The sequence below is a fragment of the Colossoma macropomum genome, unplaced genomic scaffold, assembly GCF_904425465.1.
Source record: "Colossoma macropomum unplaced genomic scaffold, Colossoma_macropomum, whole genome shotgun sequence".
Classification (NCBI taxonomy): Eukaryota; Metazoa; Chordata; class Actinopteri; order Characiformes; family Serrasalmidae; genus Colossoma; species Colossoma macropomum.
This window is the reverse complement of record NW_023494787.1, coordinates 31023173-31048611: the sequence shown is the minus strand read 5'-3', so window position 1 is coordinate 31048611 and position 25439 is coordinate 31023173. Positions and strand designations below refer to the sequence as shown.

Genomic DNA, 25439 nt, shown 5'->3' with positions numbered 1-25439 from the left:
TTTTAGGGACATATAAAATAAATTTTATTATCCATTTTTGTTAATTTCTACAGTGTAGTTGCTTCTCTAGACACCATCATAAAAGAACGCAGCAACATTTTTTAGCTGGACACAGAGGCAATGCTAACGTCCATCTGGTATGTGCCCAAATATCAATATATAATTATTCAATGAAAACAAAAGAAGAAGAAAAAAAGAAAAAGGAACCTAAATTTGTCTCTCCTCAGTTCTTTACACTCAACGTAAAAATGAGGCCAGGAGACAGACGGGTGAGCGCATCACGATCAGGGCTGTGAGCCTGCAGCGGCTGGGACCTGTGTAGCCAGAGCACTCTGGGAGGAGATGACCGGAGAAGCAGCCATGTTGGCCATAGGCTGCGATGACGACATGGACGTGATGCCTCCTGTAAAAGAACAAACTGTCAGACATCAGAAAAGATCCAATCTGGCATATTAATGACAGGCCAACATTAGTTGAATAGGTTTAATAGTCAGGACTAATATTTGAAATATTAGCCCGGTATATTTCTTCTAACTGTGCTGTAATTGGGAATCCTTGAAAGCCTGTTTCTTCCAGGTATGAGGGGGTTAAAAAAAACAAAAAAAACAAAAAAAAACCCACAAGTGTATGATTTGACTGGCCGATTCATACGGGACAAAGGATCTGTGTAATTTACCCAAATTAACCCCAAAAGACCGGATCTCAACATCATTACAGCAGCGGCTGTGTTTACATTCAACCTTTTTTCCCAATCTGATTGAATACATTCTGATTATAGATTAAGACTGAGGTGTTTATCTGCTCACTCTACTCATCAATCTGATGGAAAATCTCCATTTACATGCACACTACAAATAATCCAATCCAAAATTACATGCATGCATAGACTACCACTAAGTGTAGACGTTACCATGACAATAAGCATTACATAAATCCAGTCAGAGTGAGACGAGCAGCAGTGAGCAGTGCTTGTGTTTTTAACTACTTTAAAATTAAACACCGGAAAACGTACTTCACATGTGCTTATTAAAGAAGGGGTGAGAAGAAGACGTCATGTTTTGAGACATAGGCTGGATGCCAGGCGCACCGCCATCTTTTAAAGTTAGGGTTAGGGTTATCATAAACTCCGTCTCCTCTGCAGGCCAGTTTCTGCTCCCGCCATGTTGAACATTATAAACTTGCGCTATGACACAAACGCACATGCGCAGAACGCAATTAAACTTCCGATTGGGAATGTAAGATACAGATACAGATACAGGCAATTACATGGCTATTATTCTTCAATTTAACGGATTATCTACAGGATTATCCACCTCGTTCAATCGATACAAATTGTATTCCGAATGGAATCTAGTCTATTCCGATCGAGGTGTATACACAGACATATCCTATTCCAATTGAGCTATTAGTCAGATTATTAACGGATTATTAGGCTGCATGTAAATGTGTACACTCCTAAACAATAATATGATGTCTGGCTACCTGGTATGTAGACTAGCACTGGGCTCATAAACTGGGTTTATTAAGCTTAAGCCAGGGTTACAACACATGACTTTTACCCCAATTCTCAGTCTGGCAGAGTCAGGGCTGGGTGGCTCTAGTCTGCAGATTTTGGGGCAGTCTGAGTCAGTTGGAAGAGAAAATGGAGTAATGCGTCAGGGGCACAGACTCTTTTTGACCCAAGAGTATAATGTCATTATGAATGACATTATGAGTCAGTATGAATGGACTCCAACAGCCAATGAAATCAGAGCACAAAAGAAGAAAACACAGCATATAAAAAAAGAAAGATGTTGAAAAGACACTTGTGTAGTGAAGCTTTTTAACGAACAATTTATGGCACAAGCACAACTGAATGCATGTGTATCAAAAACTCTAAATTCAGACTAATCACATCTTTACATCCATAACCCTCACTGAAACGGTTACCTGTGTTTCTTTACTTTTCAACACAAATAGCGCGAAAATGGCCGCAGCAGCAAGCCACTCAACGTTTGTTTATTTTCGTCTCCTAGTAATGGGAGAACGAGTGTGTTCGTGCAGAGTTCAGAGTTCGGTTGGCAACAACTTCTAAGTTATGGAGATCAAGAATTCGATCCCTGGTGATGATCCGTGGCCAGAAGTCTAAGAGAGTACAAATGGCCTCGTTATCTCTGGGTGGGTAGGATGGCCCCCACCGTCCCCCGTCCCCCATCACTGACATAACAACCGACATAACAGAACTGGCGGTTGGTGCCAAATGTGCTAAAAAGTTATGCAGTGTGTGATCCCAAGTTGTTTAGTGCATCATCCCCAATATTTGTCATCCCCAAAAATTTGAAGAACCAGTCAAACATTGTGAAATAATTAGACTTTATAATCTGTTAGGAATTTACAAGTCATGTAGTATAACCCAGACTTTACCAAATGCTGCCCAACAAGACAGAAAACGTATTGCTCTGCTTTGGTACATTCAAGATGTTTCAATTTTCTTTCCTCTAATTCTGCCATCACCAAAAAAAAAAAAACATCAAAAACTGAAAATCGTTTTATAAATGCAACTTGGTTCTTTGAATCGAAATCAGATCATGAGATGCACAGAAATTCCCACCCTAACAGCCAGTCAGTTTTGACATACAGCAAAAATTGAGAATATACATTGTTATTTAGACATAGTAGGAACTATAAGAAAATACGTTATTGTGGCAATATTTATATATTCTTTATAGTTATTTTGAGATTAAAAAAATAAATAAATAAAGAATCTAATTTTCACTTTAAAACGCAATTTTTTTTAAACACTGCTGCCTGAAACAGAGGTGAAAAAACAGGTGGTTTAATGGGCTTCCGCAGCTACAAAACTGTATTTGTGTCACTTAAAATTCAAAAGAAATTCAAATCAGTAAATTACACAAATGATTTTCAAACATACAGAACCTTCATGCTTCTTGTAATTAAAAATGGATTTGACTGAAAATTGAGAGCTTTACCAGTCATCATGCTGGAGGTGCTGACAGGAGTGGAACCAGTGGAAAGCCCTGATGTAGAGCCCATCCTGGCCTGATCTTTTACTACAGGATCTAAGAAGTGACAAACAACTAACTTGTGTTAGTTATACTACAATACCCATTAAGTATTAAGTCCTAAAAAAGCTAAATGCATAACACCTTTGACACTTCATGATGGAATGGAGCTGACACAATATTATATAGATATATAGACAGATGGGTAGCTCTATACAGTCTACCGCAGTACAACACCATTAGTTGGGACGCTGTGCAAAACGCAAATAAAAACAAAATGAAACCCCAATATTTAACTGAAAATAGCACAAAGGCAACATATGAAATCTTGAACATCGAATGTGATAAATTTACTGATTTTTAATTGTTTTTGTTTCTAAATCTGATGCAAGCAACTTGCTTCAAGAAAGTTTAGACGAGGCAACAAAAGACTAGTAAAAAGTTGTGTATTGCATAATGCTTAAAACATACATATTGGAACATCTCACAACAAATACAACAGGATAATTGGCAACAGGTCAGTATAATGATTGAGTATAAAAAGAGCATCCCAGATAGGCTGAGACTTTTACAAGTAAAGATCTTTGAAAAACTGTGCAGGCAAATTCATGAACAGCATTTCTCAATGTTAAACGGCAAACAGCAGCAAAGATACATAATATCATTAAAAGAATCAGAGAATCCGGAGAAATCTCTGTATTCAAAAGACAAGGCTGAAAACCAAAATTAGCTGGCCATGAATTTCGGGCTATCAGGCGGCACTGCATTAAAAACAGAATTCTGTAGTTGAAATCACTGCATGGGCTCAGGAACACAAAAACCATTATATGTGAACACAGTTCATCTCTGCGTTTAGAACTAAAACTCTACCATGCAAAGAAGAAACAATATATAAAGAACACCCAGAAAATCTGCTGCCTTCGCTGGGCCTGAGTTCATTTATGATGGACTGAAGCGAAGTGGAAAAGTTTTCTGAAGTCTGACAAATCAAAATCTGAAATTCTTTTTGGAAATCATGAACTGGGCTAAAGAAGAGAGGGAACATCCGGCTTCTTATCAGGGCACAGTTCAAAAGCAAGCATCCGTGATGGTATGGGTCTACATTGGTGCACATAGCATGGGTAACCTGCTGTGAAGGCACCAATAATGCTGAATGATACATACAGGTACTGGAGCAACATATGTCGCCACACAGACGTCTTTTTCAGGGAAGGCCCTGCTTATTTCAGTAAGACAATGTCAAACTATATTCTGCACATATTAACTACAGAGCCATGCTGTTGTAAAGAGTCCGGGTGCTAGAGAGACCTGTCACTCACTGAAAACATTTGCCACATTATGAAATTAAAAATACGACCATGGAGACCCTGAATCGTTAAGCAGCTGAAATTTTATGTCACGTGTATGTTTACTTTCAAAACTACAGCCATTTGTCTCTTTAGATCCCAAATACTTACAGAGAGTTGTTAAAAGTAATGGTGATGCAACTCAATGGTAAACATGACCCTGTCCCAACTTTTTTAAAACATGCTGCTGGCATCAAATGCAAAATGGGCATATTTTTTTCAATTAAGAATAAAATTTCTGAGTTTCATACCGTTTTCAATTAAATATAAAAGGTTTAATGATTTGCATTGCATACTGTTTTTATTTACATTTTGCACAGCATCCCAACTTTTTTGGAAACGGGGTTGTATATACCTAGTTGGCTATAGCTAACTGAACCTGAGAGTCAAATTGAAAAAATACAGACTCTTATTTTTCTGGGTTAAATTTCATCATAAGAACATCACATCAAGTGTAACTCACAAAAGTATGGGTGCTCCATGGCCTCCCGGGCTGTGAGGCGGGCTTGGTGGTCATAGCGCAAGAGTTTATCCAGGAAGTCCAAGGCTTCAGTACTGACCAAATGCTGGTTCTCACTATGTACGAATCTTTCCCACCTCTTCCTGGAATGTCTGGACAAGGGGGGAGTGAGGTGTAAAGATATGGGAAGAGAGGGGGGAAAAAAGATCATCAGAAAAATTCCTAAACCGGTCTTCTTTCTTACGTTAGCTGCGAGCACGGTGGTCAAAATCTTTTTTCACCGGTAAACGGGTACTTCACAGTGTGCCCTTCCAGCTTTTAATTTGGTCCATATTCAAAGACTTGATGCTCAGTTAATGGCACAACCCCTATACCTACAAAACCTTTCAATCTGTTCCATATACTGACCAGATCTACTTCAAAGAAAAATCTTCTTTGCACTAAACGTAAATAAACAAACACAAAATATCTAAATGGTCTTTGTGTATGTACATGGGGCCATGGGAGGTTGGGACAAAAACTCTGTCCATAAAATAACAATTAAAAAATTAAATTTTACTTTAAAACAACAAGACATACCTGCCCAAGATGTCATTGAACCGTGGATCAAGCTCTATGTTGTACTTGTCAATGTAGTCATACAAGTCCTCTGTGCCCAGTACTTTCGCAATCCGTACAAGCTGCAAAAACAGTACTCATTTAAAGCACCAGGGGGCAATGGTAACCACTCATTGGCACTGTATCACAAAGGGCTGACAACAAGTAGGAAAAAAAAGGCTTACAGTGTAGCTGCATAATTTGCTAATAAAATCTGAGTGGTGCTCGAGTTAAATTTATAGAAAAAGGAACAACATTATTGTAAATATTGTACTAGCAACTTCACTGCAAGTGTTCTCTCTGCTTTCAAACACCCAAGTTCACTCATGAACTAATTATCAAGCTCTCAATGAAGGTAGATACAATGCAGCATATTAAACATTAATCCTTGCAGTGCTGTTGTTCCCTAGTAACATAGTCTGGCACTACTGGTACAGGCTAAAAGAGACGCAATGTTTAGTCAACGCATTTCAAATTTCTGAGGAGTAAAAATATTGGTGAGAATTTTCAGCATCAATATGTCATTTACTACAGAATGACTCAATGTCTTTTTACCCCAATTACAATTAAGACGACAAACCATCATAGGCTGTACTCATGAGGTTATGTTAAAGCTTCAGTAGCACCATTTGATCTGTTCAGAAAAGTTATAAAAAATAATGAAAATAGTGCAACATCGGCACCCTTATCTGCTCTATGGGGCATTTCACATTATAATAAAAAGAGGTTTGCTGGAGTTTCATTTTTGTGCTGACACACAAAATTGTGGGTTTGTTTTCAAGTTACATAATCAAAATGTATTATTGTTTCAAAATAAACATAATCCATGATCTACAACATTTTGCCCACAGAAACAAACACTCTGCAAGTGCTCACTAGTATAAAATGTGAAATGCTACATTATAGTGCTACCATGAGGTCAAGCAGGGTCAAATTTGCCAAAGTAGTTGGGGGGAGTCCTGCTCAGTAATTTTGGTGTTTTGCTTGGACCCCTAATGAAAAAGCCAGGTGGTACAGCAGAATTTCAGAGATTATATCATTTGATTACCGGAAAATTAACTGCTGTAGCCAATTAAGCTGTTTTTAAAAATACATAAAGGTTCACAATGTTTCACTAACCTGATCATAGTTGTCATGTCCATGGAAGAAGGGCTCTTTCCTAAAGATCATACTGGCCAGCATACAGCCTAAACTCCACATGTCTAAACTGTAATCATACATCTTCAAGAAAGAAAAGGAAGAGAGACCACATTAGGAAAAGAGCCCAGCTGAGAATGCGACACAATTGTCCAGCTGAGATACAATAATTGCGTCCAGCCTAAATAACTACAAGCAGTTCAAATAACTGCCATCACGCAATTATGTAATAATTAGGACAGGCCCAAGTGTGGTATATCAAGCCATCGTTTGAGTTCTGTGTACCACAGGCTTTATAAGCTCCAGGCTTCTTAACGCAGCTCATTCAATGTATTTCAGTGCTTGTATGCAGAGATACTGTATACTGTTGAGTGTCTAAAAAGCTAAAACCATTTAAACTTTTGCTGCAACAAACTGTGATGTAAATGCATGTTAACCAATGAAAAATGCATAGATGGCCAAAAAAAAAAAGAAGTTGACCACTCTGATCTGCTCCATTTCGAACCACATCAACTCTGTCCCTGGTTCAGCCTTGTGCTTCCCTCATAAACGGATAAGGCCTGCAAGCATTCGCATCTACCACTCTGTTCTTGCTTTGTCTAATGTGTAAGCACCCTACTATTTAGATGTTACTGGAGGCCCTTATTAAGTAATTAGAAGATCTGAACTCTCCGAGGTAGTAAATCACCAGGACTAGTGCAGGATTTGACAGCTCTTTAATCTCTTCAAGGGTTTTGCCAAATTATTAGGAATATATACATTAGGCCATCTTTACAATACCACTGGTTTGTTTACCTAAATACCTGTAGACCAGGCTATATATACTCCATAAAGCTGCTGTTGCAGTGAGAAGGAGAGCTGCAAAACTCCCATTCTTAACCATTTTCTGTTCCAGAAACTTGGTGTACAAACTTCAAGCTTAGCTATAGGGCATATACCAACCACACTGAAATGTAATGTAACTGTCTGCAGATAATAATAATAATAATAATAATAATAATAATAATTTTATTTATATAGCACTTTTCATGCCGGTGGCAGCTCAAAGTGCTTTACAGACAGGTGATAAAACATAGTTATAGAAAAGATCATTAGTACTTAATTAGAATCAGAAGAAAATGAAGATTAAATTACAAGATAAACACCACGAGACATTCAGTTTTAGTTAAATGCTAATTTAAAGAGATACGTTTTTAGGTGCTTCTTAAAAGTGAGCACTGAGCTTGACTGTCTAATAAAAGGTGGAACTGAGTTCCACAGTTTAGAAGAATAATAACTGAAAGAGGCCTCTCCATGTTTTCTGTATTTTACAGAGGGTATCTGTAGAAGGCCACTATCTGCAGATCTTAGATTGCGTGCTGGAACATAAACAGACAGACACTCTGTGATGTAAGCAGGTGCCAGGTTGTTTTGAGCTTTAAAGACTAGTAGCAGAACCTTGAAATCTATCCTGAATGATACAGGCAGCCAGTGCAGTTCTTTCAAAACGGGAGTGATGTGATCTCTCTTTTTTGTTTTTGTTAGGACGTGCGCTGCTGCATTTTGTACAAGTTGTAAGGGATGTGTAGATGTGTAGGGAAGTCCAGCAAGAAGAGCATTACAGTAGTCAAGTCTGCTTGTAACAAATGCATGAACAAGTTTCTCTGCGTCACTCTGAGATAGAAAATGCCGAACTTTAGCGATATTTCTTAAATGATAAAAAGCTACTTTAGTGACCGTGTTTACATGTGGGGTAAAACAGAGCTCAGAGTCTAAGATCACACCCAGGTTTCGTACTTCAGGTTTGGTAGATGAAGCTAAAGAACCAAGTTTCTCAAAAATCATTTTTCTCTGAGTTTCTGTACCAACAATCAGTAATTCAGTTTTTTCATGATTTAATTGTAGAAAATTTTGTGACATCCACTGAGAAATATCTGACACACAGCTGGTTAGTCTGTCTACAGAGTCTTGATCTTCAGAAGGAACAGAAATGTATAACTGGGTGTCGTCAGCATAGCTATGAAAATTTATACTATGTTTCCTAATAACATCACCTAGAGGTAGCATGTACAAAGAGAAAAGCAAAGGCCCTAAGACTGAACCTTGGGGGACTCCACAAGAAACGGCAAATCGTTTTGATGAATGATTTCCAAGTGAAACCATGAACTGCCTATTACTTAAATATGATTTAAACCATTCTAAAACTGTGCCTGAGAGGCCGACCCAGTATTCAAGACGCTGAAGTAAAATATTGTGGTCAACGGTATCAAAGTCTTCACTAAGATCTAATAAAACCAAAATAGAAGGATTTTGTGCATCAGCGCTGAGCCTGAGGTCATTCATAACGTGAATCAATGCCGTCTCTGTACTATGGTTAGAACAAAAACCTGACTGAAACTTCGCATATAAATTGTTTGATATTAGATACGTAGTTAGTTGTTTGAAAGCAACTTTTTCTAAGACTTTACTTAGAAAAGGTAGGTTTGAAATCGGTCTAAAATTATTTAGTATGGAAGGATCCATGCTACTCTTTTTTAGCAGAGGCTTCACAAGGGCAGATCCTCACCAGATCCTTACTGCTATAGGTCATCTAATAGTGGAACCGTTGGTATGGCTTTATATTGTACAAACGCCCTGCTATTGATAGCCATTGGTCATATATTGCAGCGGTGACATCTCTGTGTCTCTCGCCCACCATCTTAGTAAGTCTACTGCAGCTCTCCATCCCACACTGACAAAAAACCTCCTTCTGCACATATGGAAAGGAATGCCATAAACATTAATAAACAGAATAAAATAGATTTTAGTAGACCAGTGTACTTTCAGATATCAATGTTTGATAACGAACTTATACACATAAATGAACACATTCACTAACCTGGTAATCCACCAGCAGCTCAGGTCCTTTGAAGTACCGGGAGGCCACCCTGACATTGTACTCCTGGCTTGGGTGGTAGAACTCTGCCAAGCCCCAGTCTATCAAACGAAGCTGAGAAACCAAACAGCACAGAACGAGAGGCTATTAGAGACGACACATAACAAATGTCCTAATAATGACCATTATGTTTAGCTCAGCTGTTAAAACCAAACTTAACAATCACTTTTTTTTATTTTTTCATTCCAGAACAGGAGTTGGACTACATAAGGATGTCTCCCACTTAAAAATTTAAACACAATAAACGATGAGGGTATTTCATTAAGCGCTATTTAATCAGGGTGTGGTCACTATGAACTTGCTTCTCTTGTTTCATGCTTGAACAAGAGGGACAGATCTGATTTTGCACACTGCATTATGTGTTAATGAACATCCTATAAATTGTACTTTTGTTTTGATGCCTAAATCATTCCACATTCATACATGCAAGTCCATCTTTTTCACTTTCAAACAGAGGTTCTGTCTTTTGTTACAGTAAAAAGTGTTTTAGACTCCTGTTAAAACAAAGAATAAATCCATTGTACACACACTTTTCTCATTGTAAAACGAAGAAAACTGAAAAAAGGCTTCCCTCTGAACATATGATTGTACATTAGAATTTCTTTTGTTGTACTTAGATATATTTGATACGATCCACAGTATAAAATCACATTCTGTTTGTTGCAACATAAGCATTTAACAATGGAAACTGAATTGCCACATAAAAATGCATGGGGAGTTTATGAGTACCACTGAGCTGCCTCCCAGCTCTATTTCGAGGACTGTGGGTGGAAAGAGCAAGACAGCCGTGTTTTAGTTATGATGGAGGAGCTCAGAGTATGACGTTAACTGCACCGTCAACCGCTAAGGATTAACAGTGGGAAAGCCAATACCTTTCTATGCTCGTGGTCAATCATGACGTTGTGTGGCTTGACGTCTCTGTGCATGATTCCCATGCTGTGGCAGTAGTCCAAGGCCTAAGAAGAGAAAATGGGAAATTTATTTTCAATTGACTGTTTATAAATTGGATAAAATTATTATTGAATTCTAAGACATGAACAACTGAAATTAAAGAGCAAATAAGTGAGTAAAAGAGCATTTCACAAATAAGGGCAAGTCTTTAACTTGACAAAAAATTCTAATATTCATTGACCTTCACTGAGAAGACTAGAGCACAAAAAAGGGGTTGAAAGAGGGCCAGAAAGACAAAAAACAGAAAGAAAGAAAAAGACAGACTGAAAGGACAAAAAAGCACCAGGCAGAAGGAGGACTGTGTCATACACAGGGCCCAGCAGAGAAGTCTCACTGTGTGAGCGAGATGCCGCTTTCACTGATGCAGTTTAGCCTTCCTGAAACTGACAGGAAGCAGGCTTCCAAACAGGCCAGTGTGATCATGCACTCAATCTAACCAAACACAACTGAAAAAAATTAACCACCATTCATAAGTGACTTTATCAACACTGGAAATGCAAATATTAAAAAAAGAATTAGCAAAAGTTATAAGCAGAAGTTATACTCTAAGTAATGCATGAACAAAAGGCACCAACTATTAGTAACCTGCTCACCCACCAGAAATAAGACAAAGCGAAAAAAACTAAAGATAAATAAGCAGAACTTAAAAACAGAGCAAGCGAAACCTGTACCCCCCCAGCTAACAATTCATTCCTTTGTCCACATATGGCTGTGTGCAGAGTAAATGATATGGGGTGGCTGGGTTGTTTTAAGCAGCTGTGGCTGAGGGAGTCAGAGTGACGGAGAGAGCGGGTGAACTGTGCTCCCTGCTGTCCGCTCGTATAAATCCTCCAGGCTTAAACACATGTCGCCTCCATATGGGCCATGCTTGCCACCATGCAGCTTAATCCTGCCTTGCCACTAGCCTCTACAGGCCTGCAGAGTCTACAAAATAATATCTGGACAAAACAATGCAGGCCAATAATGTCACAGTATTGATTCACCACAGTTGTTAAATATATTGCAATCTGAACTGCAATATACAGCAACAAAACAGCAATACTAGGGCAGCCCTATTCTGTGCACAAATTAATCTTTTACCCATAGCTAGTTCCAGCTCTTCCAACATCTCATTCCAAGTAAAAACACTAGATTGGTTTCTGACCAATGGAAAAGCCATTTCAAGGTCCAGAAGAACAATATTCAATATGCAATGTTTTGGAAACTAGGCCCAGCCTGGCCCACTTATCAATGCAAAACATTCAGTGAATAATAATAATAAAAAAAAATGCTTAAAGGGACATTCAAACAAAACTCACTATTTCACTGTGCACCTACAGTAATGCGTGTTATTGTGCTGCATCCTTTTGCTGAAGTATTGTGAAAATGCATTCTACTGACAAAGGCAGTCTTGTAAAATAACAGGAAAAACATTTATATTTTAGCTGGGAACTAAACTTTTTCTGCAGGACCTCTGTCCAAGTAAAACCGACTGCCTGGGCACTAGGAGACAACACAATCTCCATAAACACTATAGCCAACATTTTCCTAGATCTGTGTTAATCTGTGGAAGTACTTAGATACAATTCACAATAAAGAAATAAGGCTTAAGAGGCCTAAATGATAACCCATGATGCCATTCCCAAATGTGGAGACTCAAGAAGGTGACAGCCAGACAGTTTTCACTGCTCACAACCTCAAAATTAACTTTGAGCTATTTCAGACAATACAGAATGTGTTGGAATGAAGCACTGGAGACAACACTAGTTATGCTTCTGTGGGTACAGCAAAGAACAGAAGCCTGCAACTGCAGAGATCCCTTTCTGGGAAAATCATACAGAGGAGTCATACAGGTTTTTTCTGAAAGCCACTGTAGTCCTTGATCTCAGCTTAAATACCTTAAGATCACTATTTTAGTACATTGTACATACTTCAGCAATCAATTAGTTCTCAGCATACTGTCACTATTCAATGAAAAACCTCCATTTTATTTTTACTTTTCTAAATCATTTGAACACTGCAGCCCTACTTTAAAAACTGTGCGCAAATTCATTCATGATGAATGGACACACAGAAAGGCTCCAAAATCACTTGGAATAGGATCTGTTTACATTAGCGTGTAATACAAGTTAAGAGCTTGTATTACATGCTAATGTAAACAGAACTAAGTTTTGTCTTCTCCTGAAAATTTACTACTTTGGAGATATTTGGCTTTTTTGGACAGTGATGATATGGTCATTTTAATATCTTACCTTTAAGATTTCATACATGTAGAACCGGATGTCGTAATCTGATAGCGTTTGATACAATTGCTGCGACAAAAACAAAGGAAAAGATGGGGTCAAATTGCTTTGAAAATGTGCTGTTTATGATCTAATGTTATATATATGTAATGCAGGACTTCACCTTGAAGTCTGTGTTGTTAACGTGTTCAAAAACCAGCGCAGGTGTTCGAGACTTGAGAGAAGAAGAAGAAGCCAGTCAGTTATTCTCATAAAGAAACACATTTATCCTAATACGAAAACACCAAAAATCAGCTTCAGAATATATAAAACCACTACTCCCTCCCCACCCCCACCCCCCCCATTCAACCCCACTAGACATCTACAAAAGTCAAACATAACTTATATAATTATTTACATTTCTAATGGAAAGTCTGCATCTTATACATCATGTAGTTAATGAGAGCTTTACTACTTACCACTGGATCCTTGACGATGTCTAAAAGGGTTATGATGTTTGGACCGCCTCGCAGATTCTCTAAGATTTTTATTTCTCGCTTGATTTTCTTCTTTTTTACTGGCTGTAGGGAGAAAGAGAAAAGAAAGATTCTTAGTTCAAAAATATTTTCAGTTTCAGTGGGTTCGGAAACAAACTGACACAGGCCACTTTATCTGATTGAGTCTCAGTATAGTCTGTGTTGTGCTCGCCCCATCCTGTCTCCAGTGAGGGGAAGCTCAAAATAAAATCCTGGCTACATTAAGAGAAAATGCGGCTAATCTTCACAAGTATTTATCACATAGCATGAAAGAAGCTTCTCAGCTCACAGAATGTTATCAAGTGAATCTGGAGCTATGTTCAGCTGAGAGGAGAAAGACGAATTCATTAATCCCCCCTCTTAATTCGGACTCCAGCCAAAAGGATTTAGTTACAATACTTTTTTAATGTTACAGTCCATAATACAAACAAGCTTATCTGGCAAAGGTGCTTGTCAGTGACTCGGAAAATGAGAGTTAGGACGGCATGTAATGTAAGAGGTCTAGTCTACTCTTCTGGTAGATTGTGTTCCAATAAACAGAAATTAAACACCAACTTCTTTAAGACTTCCTATGACTTCTCCAAGACTTCCTATGGCATTGCTCTGATCCATCCAGCCAGACAGGCAAACATTCATCCAGCAAGAAGGCCAACTCATCCACCCATCCATTCATTCATTCATGAAGAAAATATAGCCAACTAACAATTTAATCAAGCAATTTATTAGTTAATCAGCTTTAAAAAAAACTGCGTTAGATCTAAACACAGGTATCCAACCCACACAGAAAAGCAGTCTAATATCCTTACCTTGAGTATTTTAACAACTACTTTCTCATTGTTTGTGATGTTGATGGCTTCAAACACTTCACTGTATTTGCCACGACCCAACTTTCGCACCAGCTGGTAGTCATCCTGATTCCTGAAGAAAATCACAAAACAGGTCTTATTCCAGATCTTCTGTAGAACAGACAGCAGCATTACAACCCAATTCCTTAAGGTCAAATGATAAGTTCTAAAAAGACGGTAATAAAAACAGTGATAAGTAAACATCATCACAGCTCTATAACAGTCTATAATGTACTGTGACTTAGGACTGAACGATTAATTGTTTTTATACAGAAATCGCAATTCAGAAGATTGCAATTTTCACAACACAAAAGCTGCAATTCTGTCTACATGCTACAGTATTTAATGTTGTCTTAACAATTGGTAAAATGTAACCTAATAACACGGGGCTCGTAAACTGGCAGTCTGACGTCTGGCACACAAAATTCACTGTTAGAACTATCAAGTCAGGAAACAGATGTGCAGGCATGGAGCTTCATTTAAAGAAAATAACCGCGTTTAAATCGCAGGTGCAATATTGGTCAGAAAATTGGATATTTTCCCAAATTGGTTCAGCCCTACAATGACTTCACAACTTTTGGTCTTAAGTCTTGTACTGATAAAAAGTAGCACATAAGTAAATTTTGTCCATCTGGTCACTAATTGTATTCTTGTTCCTGTTGATCTAATAATTTTTACTGATCATTCTTAAATGGGCCCAAAAATGCATAAGAAATAGAATGGAGGATCAGGTAATTCTCCAACAATTCTTTTAATCCACCGCACTCCATCCTTTTCACCAGAAAGAGCTCACCCCCACTCCACAACATGTGACTCGTAGTCCCAGTACTCCCGTGGTCTCTGTGTGTTGACGTCTGGGTAAACCCGGGATCGGCTGGTGACTGGGCCGGACATAGTGAGGGTGCACAGGTGTTTCTGTCAGGCCTGTGAGAAGGAGAGAGACAGGTTAAGAACAAAGATGACCAAGTAGCATATTGCAGTGAATCAGGTTCAGCATCTGTGTGTATGAACCCTATGACCTAGTATGAATGTGGGTTTCTCAACAACACATGCATGTACTGGGAGAACACCACATCGCATGACTAGTATGCATGTCGTTTAAAGCCCACCAAGCTGTGGCCTCTTGAATGTCTATTAAATTGGATTAAGACACTGAAACTCAGCCCAGAAGTTTTAATCTAAGTGCAAGCGAAGCGAGGAAGACTTGTTCACGGTGACATGAGGTGAACTCCCGCTCTTTCAATGCTGCTGTAACTCTACTACTACCAGACCTAGAGGTTAGTAATATGACAATATTTCATTGCAATGTATTTTGCTAAAATAAACAATATGCTTTTCTGAGCATATCAGGGGTATTGTCAGTACTAAAGGAATACTGATCAACTGCATGTTTCATCACAAAGGGCATCTCATTAGATCTGTTTAAATTATTAAAAAGTGCTGTGTGTGAAACACTGAATAAAAATCATTGTGACCAGAATTTTTAATGGCACTTTTAAATGAGGTACTCTTAGTGCATTGTGTCTGTCAAAATATTGCAATGCCTATTGTGCATCATGAAAATGTCTATAAGTATCATCCTAAGAAAATGTTCTGCTCCCCACTTGCCCCTCACTTACACACAAAAAAAAACCCCACTCCATATGAAACATTCTTATTATTCACCAATCAGGCATAACATTATGACCACCTACTTGTTTCTATGCTCGTTGTTCATTTTATCAGCTCCACGTACTATATAGGTGCACTTTGTAGTTCTACTAGTTCTACACTTACAGACTGTAGTCCATCTGTTTCTCTGAATACCTTGTTTGTCCCCTTTTACCCTGTTCTTCAGTGGGCAGGACCCCCATGGACCCTCACAGAGCAGGTACTATTTGGGTGGTGGATCATTCTCAGCACTGCAGTAACACTGATGTGGTGGTGGTGTGCTACTGTGTGTTATACTGATACGAGTGGATCAGACACAGCAGTGCTGCTGGAGTTTTTAAACACTGTTTCCACTCACTGTCCACTCTATTAGACACTCCCACCTTGTAGATGTAAAGTCAGAGACGACAGCTCATCTGTTGCTGCACAGTTTGTGTTGGTCATCCTCTAGTCCTAAACAGTGGTCACAGGATGCTGCCCACAGGACGCTGTTGGCTGGATATTTTTGGTTGGTGGACTATTCTCAGTCCAGCAGTGACACTGAGGTGTTTAAAAACTCCAGCAGCACTGCTGTGTCTGATCCACTCAGACCAGCGCAACACACAATAACACACCACCACCACATCAGTGTTACTGCAGTGCTGAGAATGATCCACCACCCAAATAGTACCTGCTCTGTGAGGGTCCATGGGGGTCCTGCCCACTGAAGAACAGGGTAAAAGGGGGCAAACAAGGTATGCAGAGAAACAGATGGACTACAGTCTGTAAGTGTAGAACTAGTAGAACTACAAAGTGCACCTATATAGTAAGTGGAGCTGATAAAATGGACAACGAGCATAGAAACAAGGAGGTTGTCATAATGTTATGCCTGTTTGGTGTATTTAGCTTATGTCTTTAATTCACTAACAAGACAATAAACATTTAATTTAATGAACTATATAATTTATGGCCATTATTAAACATAAAACTAGTTAAGTTAAGGTATTGACTTGCAACCTAATTAGTAATATCACACAGAAAACACTGCCATATGCAAATCTACAACCGATGATGCCATGAAACCTTGAAGTCAGGTGAGGGTTTTTGCTTATATTCTCACTCTTGTAAAGATGAAATTTTGCTTAATTCTTTACTCTCATTCTGTGTAATGGCTGATATTTGTGTGAGTGTGCGTGCAGTATTAATTCCACAGTACTGCCAGTGTTAGCTACTAAGTAAACAAAGCAGGCAAGTAACATGACTAATTAACGAATTTGGCCATTTCAGGCTTGTATTTTTATGGTTGCAAACAATGATTAAATCGTTAAACCACAATTATTCATACGAAAATAAACAGTCAGCTAAAATTCCATGATCATGACAGTGCTAGTCATACCATGACAATAGTTTACTGTTTATTTTTTTTTTTTATTACAGCAGTTTTTTTTTACAACAAATGTTAAGGTAAATATTAATCAAAATGTAATTTTTCCCAGCATTATTCATTTTTTGTTTATTTATTATTACTGAAGTTATTTGTAAATTAAACTTCTGAGATACATGAACAAAAATGTCTTTTGTACGTCTGTTACGTCGCTGACGTATCGTATCATGAAGTTCAAAGCAAAGCCAGTCCCTAATCAAGCCATAGACATTCATTCCACCAACGACTGGCCGTGCTATGTCACCACTGAGCTTTATTATTCAAAGTTTTCAAGAATTTGCATAAGGCTGACACTAAGAATGAAATGAAATGTTCTAAGATGAACTTTGTTGTTCCACATCTTTGAAGTAGAACATAAAAAACTACACAACACATTCATGCTACCCTGAGTGCAGAGGCCCCCCTTCTATCAGATTACTGGTCTGGGCTTGGGGAATTTGTGGGCCCCTTTTGGCACAGACAGCACAATAATGGCCTCAACCTTTTTAGTGTAGTTCCTTGTAATGTAGGTAAAAATGATCTGAAGAGATCAGGACACTAGCTAGTCAAGTGTCACTCCTTCTGATTCAAGACTACACCTGAACATTTGTTTGGAAAAGGGAAACATTTTCAAAGATGACATGGCCAAGCCCAACAAATCAAGCAGGCCTCAATCACTGGAAAGTCAATCAATTCACTTCAATCTGGAGGTGGATCATAGCTATAGTTAAACTTAGTGGAGATGATGTCTATGCACTGTTTCAGTAATAGGGAAATTACACCGTACCGAAAGAGCCCATGCGCCCATCCATTCACTAATCAAAGTTCTCTTTAATCTTAACATCAAAAAGAAAACACAGACTTAGTTTTAGTGGGAATTTGTCAGGCCATGAATGTACATACCAACAATAAGAAGTAATAAAAAGTTATTACGAACAAGAACATCAACCAGTCCAACACAAAACAGATAATGATGTTAAACAGCATCCTTCAGGACTGTAATTCCAGATACAATAGACAGTTGTGTTGTGCTACTTATATGGTCTGGAGTGTCATTCCAGAAATTCTTGAACCTCAACTTCCACCTACCTTGGAGGATGAAGTGTTGTTGAAGTACCACAACTAAACTTGATATCAAATGCTGTGCACAAAAAGTGCAAGTCACAAGACCTCTGCCAGCTGAAGAGAAACAAAGCTTTGTCTGCCTGGATCAGAAAGGACTACTGTCGTATATGTGAGGTAAAGCCACAACGGAACTGGCAGAGAAATTAAATAAACGGAAATTATCATACTTCGCAGTTGCACCTTATGAATTCAAAACAAAAATGTTAACGCTTAACTGAAGTTAAATCTCAAGACCACACATCACTTTCCCAACCCATAATTCTTGCAACTGGCAAACAACTGACCTATGTCATGGCAAAAGACAAGCACTGAAATGATGGAAGAATCACAAAAGACTTCATTGTCTTCTGTAGGCAACTTTGCTGGGTAAGTTTAGCTAGAAAACTGATATGGTGATGATCTGTGCCTTGACAAAGAGTGGTAAAGGCAAGAACATTAATATTAGATGACAGAGCTACTCAGTGATAAGATTTTGAAGCTTCATCAAGCAACTGGAACACCTGCCATCAATTATGTCACAAAGATCCAGGTCACTTAACAGAATGTGGGAAAGAGAAGCTGATGCCACAGGACAATGACTTCAGTTAGAATAAATATTTCTATGCAGCTTGCACAACAGACTAACTTCAGGTGCATGGGAAAAGCTTGTACTGAAAGAGAATGCAAGAATGGACAGTGAAGCCAAAAAGTAGCAGCAATGGTTAAACACTTGGTCACAAACCAACTAAGCAAATCTCCTTTTACCAATTACTTGAAGTGTAATTCTTCAGACTAGTTACAATATTTATGCAAGCTTTTTCCACAGATCCCACACCTCCACACAGTCATTGTTACTTAACAATGCATTACAAGGGTGTATTAAACTGAAGTCAGAAAATAAAAACGCTACTGAGGCCAAATAAGGACTATGTACGTATCTTTTAAAAATCTACATTGACACTTGGTTTGATTCACACTGTAGCAACCACAAATAGGCCTACTTGTTCTTGCATATATTTTCACCAAAGACTGTGAAGCTTGCATCAAAGCAGCCTTCAAAAGCTGCAGCTTATTAGTGAAACAAGTAGAGGCTGTTTAGCTTATACGTAACATCGCACCAACATGGAAGTGTCTAGTTAATTTCAACACTAGAATTTAAACAGCTTGTTCTGCCTTACTTAGACATCGGGACATGTCAGAATACTGCTTGTTTTGTCATACTGTTATAATAAATGATCAAAATTACACAGTCAATCTCAGATGAAGGTACAGTATCTCACATTTCACAGAAAATAATGAATATATTAGTTTCTTAAACAGGGTTAAATAAAAATCAAGGTGAAACAGTCAACATTCAGGCAAAAACAGCATTATTTTATATGAGAAATGTGTCTACCACGCCTAAAGCCATGCACGTATATAAAGGTATAAAGCTTTGTTGATTTGTTGATGCATTACTCATTGTTACTGCATTACTCACCATCTTAATCAGTTTACTTATTTATTAGCTGGGTGATCAGTTTAGAATAAGCAGTCTGGATCATATAAACTCATGCATCACATTGTGTTTAGGTTGGTTGCCTAGCTATAGAATGAACCCTCAGCCATGTTATGTAGTGTAACGTTTCAAGCTGAAATAGCATTAATTGGAGCAGGAGTGACCTCACACATTAGAAGTCTAACCCACACTAGAGCCCGACCGTTACAGGATTTTTAAAATCAATACTGATTTTGATACATGAGGATTTAAAAATCCAATATCAGCCGATATTTTTTCTTCCTCTTTAGAAATACATATCGTAAAGACTTTACCTACCATGCTACATGTAGGTATTTAAGAGTCCTCACCAAGATAACATGCAACTTTGTGATTTCAGACTGTAGTGAAATCACAAATAAGCATCTGTTATATTATCGTTTACAGAATTTAATGATTAACTGGATTACATGCAGGAACATCTGAACATAGCTTGTTACTCATAACTATACCGAAATTCCTTTGTGAGAAGTGAATAACATCTCACAGCATATCAATGCGCTCTAACAAAATAGTACCATTACAAGACACACTACACGTTTGAAAGAGAAGCTAGATAACTTTGTTTGGCTACCAAGCCTTGTTAGACGCTTGTTAAGCTCACATTTATTAATGTGACCCCTTTGGTTTAATAATTTCCAATGCACCGACTGTAACTGCAGATATGCGAGTCACAGATGTATTTACCATTGCTTCATTAAAGCACGAGGCTGAAGTTGGCTTCCTATTCGCCAGCTTCTTGTTTGAATTTTCCTGTTGCACTTCAACTGGTGCAGCAGTATTGTGGCGCATAAAGCTACTGCAGTAACTGCTGCACCATTTAAGGTGGAAACAGATAATTTGAACAAGAAGCTGTCAAATAAGAAGCTGACTTCAGTTTTATCATTTAGGCAGACTAAGTTAAACCCTCTAGTTTAACCGCTCATTGACGTTAGTTGCTTTCCACTGACAAACACAGCGTTAGTTAGCTTTGTGGTTAAGCTAATTTAGCAACGAACAGCGTTAAGCTGCTGTAAGTAATGGCGGCAGAGAGTTTTTAGAAGTGATGAGCTGCGGAGAAAAGACAGGAGTGCCACACTTTCACAAATTAATCTACAATCAAGTTTGTCAACATCTTAGGCTACACCACACTACTAGCGTAACGTTAAACATAGGCCAATTATATTTTTTTTGCCTGACAGTACAGGCTTTAGTAAAGCAGGCATGGCTGACATGGATGTTGCCTGGTTTATTTAGGCTAAGAGAAGAAGTAACGGGGATATTTTTATTATTATTTAACTAAGGTATTTCACGTGACCAATATCAACTCAATGAACGCTGGCAACCTCTTTCGTGGCTTATTCTCTATTTAACTCTACTTGGTCAGCTGATTGTGATTATGTGGTGTTCCAAACACGTGTGCTACCAGTAGGGAATGTGCAGAGTGCCCTCTGATGCACAAACTACGCAACGACAACACTCATAACGTTTTTTTTTTTAATTGTCATTTGGTGGTCGATATGAACACTGATACCGATTAATCTGCAATTATCTGACATCAGCCAATAATACTGGCACGCTGATTTATCGGTCAGGCTCTAATCCACACTACTCTAAAATAGCCCTGTGAAAAATACCCAAGTCTACAGTATTATAGGGGCTTTGAGCAGCTTTGCTGTTACATTCTGTAAACTTATGGCTTTGAAAAACAACAAGCTACATCTACTATGAACAGAAAGACAGATCAAATAAAAAAAGTAAAAATTTCAAATTTGGAAAAACAATTATGTGGGTACAACTAAAGCAAAAAAAAGGATCAAAATAATAACAGTCAGGTGCTACCATTAGAACAGATTTACTGCTGATAAGTTTAGTTCTACAGCTGGAAACTGGCATGAGGTTTAGGGCTTTGGAAACATAAAACAAACCAGATAGCAGAAATACCATTATCCAGGCTACATTACTTGCTTCTACTTCTGTAAGGTACAGGCTCTGCTCTTAAGACTTTGCTTTTTTTGTACAATGGCATTGGATAATAAGGCAGTACTAAAAAGATACATATAAAAAGGCTTTGTGGAGTACATAGGATAGAGTTTTTTTTTCTGGAGCCATGAAAAATATTTTCTAACATTGTTCAAGTCAATTATCCTGCTCAAATAAGCAGCAGTCATATCCAATGATTTAGGACCTGTAGTGTGCACCTGTGATGCAGATGTGTTCTTGTTTGCATGGTTTTGGTTCTTTCTGCTGCTTCTGTTACTGACAAACAATTCTGACATTGTTTTAACATGAACATGCTTCTTTTCCACAGAAAACATTTTACTGGCCTAGGTTTGAAATGCTTTTTTTGCTACTAAAATGAACTGCAATTTGACTGAGATGTAGTCAAGCCTTTTGTTTTCATTTCTATTAGTTTGCTTGCTCTTGTACGTGGATTCCCTACCATTTAAAATTCCAGAGCAAGTTCTTCACAGCACTGTTGATCGGATAGTCAAAGACTCTTTTCAAGAGCTCAGTTTGTTAGACAGTTAGCAGCATTAAATGAGCTTAGCAGGGGAACCCCACCAGTTTTTTTATTTATTTATTTCTTTTCTATGTAATTAAATGGTTATTGTGTCAACAAAATCATTTAGAGTTAAAATGCTTCATCTTACTGAGTCAGAATTGCTCACAGTGGTTTTGATAGGAGCCAAACGTCTGAAGAGTTCAATGCCTCTAAAAGCTCCCTCACAGAAAGTTGTTTCATTAAATGGTTACGAACACGCTGCCTGATGTCTGAGATGTTGTCTCACGGTAGTTTTGTGATAAAGTTTTGTGATCTATTTTAATCAGTTTATTTGAATCAATTCATGGTCGAGGGATAAAACAAGGGTGATGTGAATCAAAACGGTCCCCAAAGAAAACCTTTTCAGATTGGCCACTATTTTTCCATTACCAACATTATATACACACACATATATATATATATATATATATATATATATATATATATATATATATATATATATATAAACTCAGAAGACATGTATATGTTCACTGGTGATTTTAGATAGTAAATAAAATGGCTATGTGTGCATTATAGACGTTGGGACCCCTGGTTCCTATCACGACCATTGCAAGGAAACCGGAGTCGGCAGGTTTCCCTACAAATTAACCATTCAACATCAAACCTATCTGAATTACTTTGAGTATCTAAACCACGAAATCATGCAAAAATTTTGAAAAATCAGTGGAAGTCCCCTTTAGCTACCTAACGTTACTCTCCTACTTGTTCCTCAGGTTAGCTGGCAAAATGGGGGCGATACAGAGAACCACGGACGTAAAATGATTTAATAACGTTTAGGTTTTCTTGAAACAGGAGAGTGGGCAGATTTCGCCAACTACACAGCCATAAAATAATGAAAATAACGTTTGAGCAACGACGTAGATCTCTGCCATTCTTTCTGCTTTGCTAGGCTGCCAACAAGTGACCAGACTGTCCAACTCTGCTTGGCCAATCGAGTAAACAATGGCCAAGTACTCCAAGTATAGATGACTAGACTCCATACATATTTTGCTGTGCTATTGAGCCCACTAGACGATAGCAGAAAAAAATACATCCCTAGGCTGGGCTAACATGCTGGCTTGCACGTTGCTATCGCTGCACATAGCCTGAATGCTACCAGCAGCCGCTCCGCTCTGAGGAAAACGATTCAGCGCACAGCCTTCCTGCTCCCTAGCCTGCTAGCCTAGCCTAGCTAGCTACATCGTAGTCCTTAACAGTGAAAAGAGTCCACTACCTGGGACTGAATTCAAAACCGAGCTCTTCTTCACAACCCTAGTTAAGAAGCTGTATTTTATGAATTGAAATTTCGCGTTCAACGGCGAATGATTATTACAAATAAACAGCATACGTTACCTCACGGCTCTTCGGGGCTGACAATATGGCGGCTCTTACAGACAGAGGGATTCGGCAAACAAGTTTAGCCGGAGAGGAGAAGAGGGGGTCATCCGCGCCTCCGGGGGGCGCAATCACAAATTCAGTTTCGGAAAAATGGGCGGGGTCTCAATCAGTTCTTGGTAAATCAAAGAATCCCGTTTAGTAAATCTCAGATTTCTTTAGAAGTGGGTACTGAAACACTCAAGAATAATAGCTAAATTTTATTCACATAAGATGAAATTTACCAGAAAAATAACTTCACACATGACTTTGAACGCACGGATCTATGTCATTACATATTTACATTAGTAAATTTGTGCCAGCAGCAAAATAAGAAATGTCGTACATCCATTGCTGTGCTGTTACGTGTATGTATGGTTATCTGCAATGAAAAAAAGATATTGAAACACATCATGTAACAGTACAAAAGAGACATTTTTTCCTCGTATATTTAATATTTTTTTTAACAAATTTTATACTCAGAAATGCAAGTTCAGAAAAAATAAACCATATTTTGATGTCTTTAAGAAGGAAAAGAAACTATACACTGATACAAAAGCACAACCCACACACACAAAAAGCCCTAAAAAGCATAGCAGTTTGCAAAGTACAATTATTTGTTTGTTTAAAGTTTCTGAAAATCATGTGTATCCTCTTTTTTCATTCGTTTGTAACTTGTATTTATCATTGTATTATCATACTTTATTTCGTTTATCCCTTGTTTTCTCCTTTTTCTCTTCTTGTTTTGTAAAATGACATTGGGCCTCATTCACCAATATCTTCCAAAGATTTTTCTTAAGTGTGTTCTTAGAAAGGTCCTAAGAAAAAGTCTACATCAGATTCATGACGTTTTCTTAAACTACAGAATTGTTCTCACCTTTTTGTGTTCTTGTGTGTAATGTGTGTAGATTCTGTTCTTACCTAAGAACAAATCTCAAATAAGAAAACATTGGGAAATGTCAAAATCTTAAAAAAAACTGCCGAAGTGGGTTTTGAGAAGAAATTTGTTCTTAAGTACAGTTGGTGAATGAGGTCCATTGTTCTTCACTTCATTCCTTGTGTATGTCACATTGATCTGCACTTACTGCATTAAAAGAAATAAAATGCATTATTATGGATGAAAGCTGAAAAACTTACAAGCACTGAGTGAATACTGATTGAAAAAGTCACTATCAAAAGCTACTTTGCATATCATTACACTCTAACCTCAGAGTTGGGATCTGCAGTATGAATGAGCAATACTTTTAATTTTCTTTCTGATCCAATACCAAGAGTTTTGGGCCGATGTTTTTTCCACAGTTTTTTATATAGGTGCCAATGCTGATTCATAAACATTTCTAAAACATAAGAATTGTGACTACATCTACCTAGACCTAGCATTAAAGAGAAATTACGTGTATTTCTTTAGGGTTACAAATGCAGTAAAACAAATAAATCTAGACATTTCAGCATAGTAGCCCAATGTTGCCTAAACATTCTATTCATCCAGAGTACAATAAATATATTGTAGTGTCGACACAGAAGACGACCCAGAGTCATTTTCTGTTCAGGAAAATGCTCTTTATTGAACAGACAGCAAAAGGGAACCAAACTACGGGGGAAATAGGATGGAGATCACCAAAAGCCAAACACAGCACAAGGATGGTAAAATACTACCAGCATGCTAATTAGCTGAAAAAGACACGATTAACCACAACCAAAACATATTTCAACATTAAACACCAACAACTAGCACATAAAATCTAAACTAAATAAAGGTTGCGGAGAGGCCCACAGCCTTCTGCGATTCCTCTATGTGCTTCTCTCCACTCTTTCAGTTGGCCCGAACCTTAACTCTATCATAAAATGCCATGGATATT

General features: G+C 38.0%; 1 protein-coding gene across 1 annotated transcript; it reads right to left on the bottom strand.

The window, feature by feature from the left end:
* zgc:86598 (STKc_CK2_alpha domain-containing protein) lies at window positions 1–23664 on the bottom strand. Its single transcript, XM_036566914.1, has 13 exons — window positions 23560–23664; window positions 14783–14913; window positions 13951–14062; window positions 13088–13189; window positions 12793–12843; window positions 12639–12698; window positions 10329–10412; window positions 9400–9510; window positions 6525–6626; window positions 5388–5488; window positions 4812–4960; window positions 2970–3059; window positions 1–403 (listed from the first exon to the last, which is right to left on the bottom strand). Exons 2-13 carry the CDS (start codon window positions 14881–14883, stop codon window positions 285–287), a joined length of 1182 nt encoding a protein of 393 aa, XP_036422807.1. The 5' UTR covers window positions 14884–14913; window positions 23560–23664; the 3' UTR covers window positions 1–284.
* Window positions 23665–25439: the final 1775 nt, after the last annotated feature.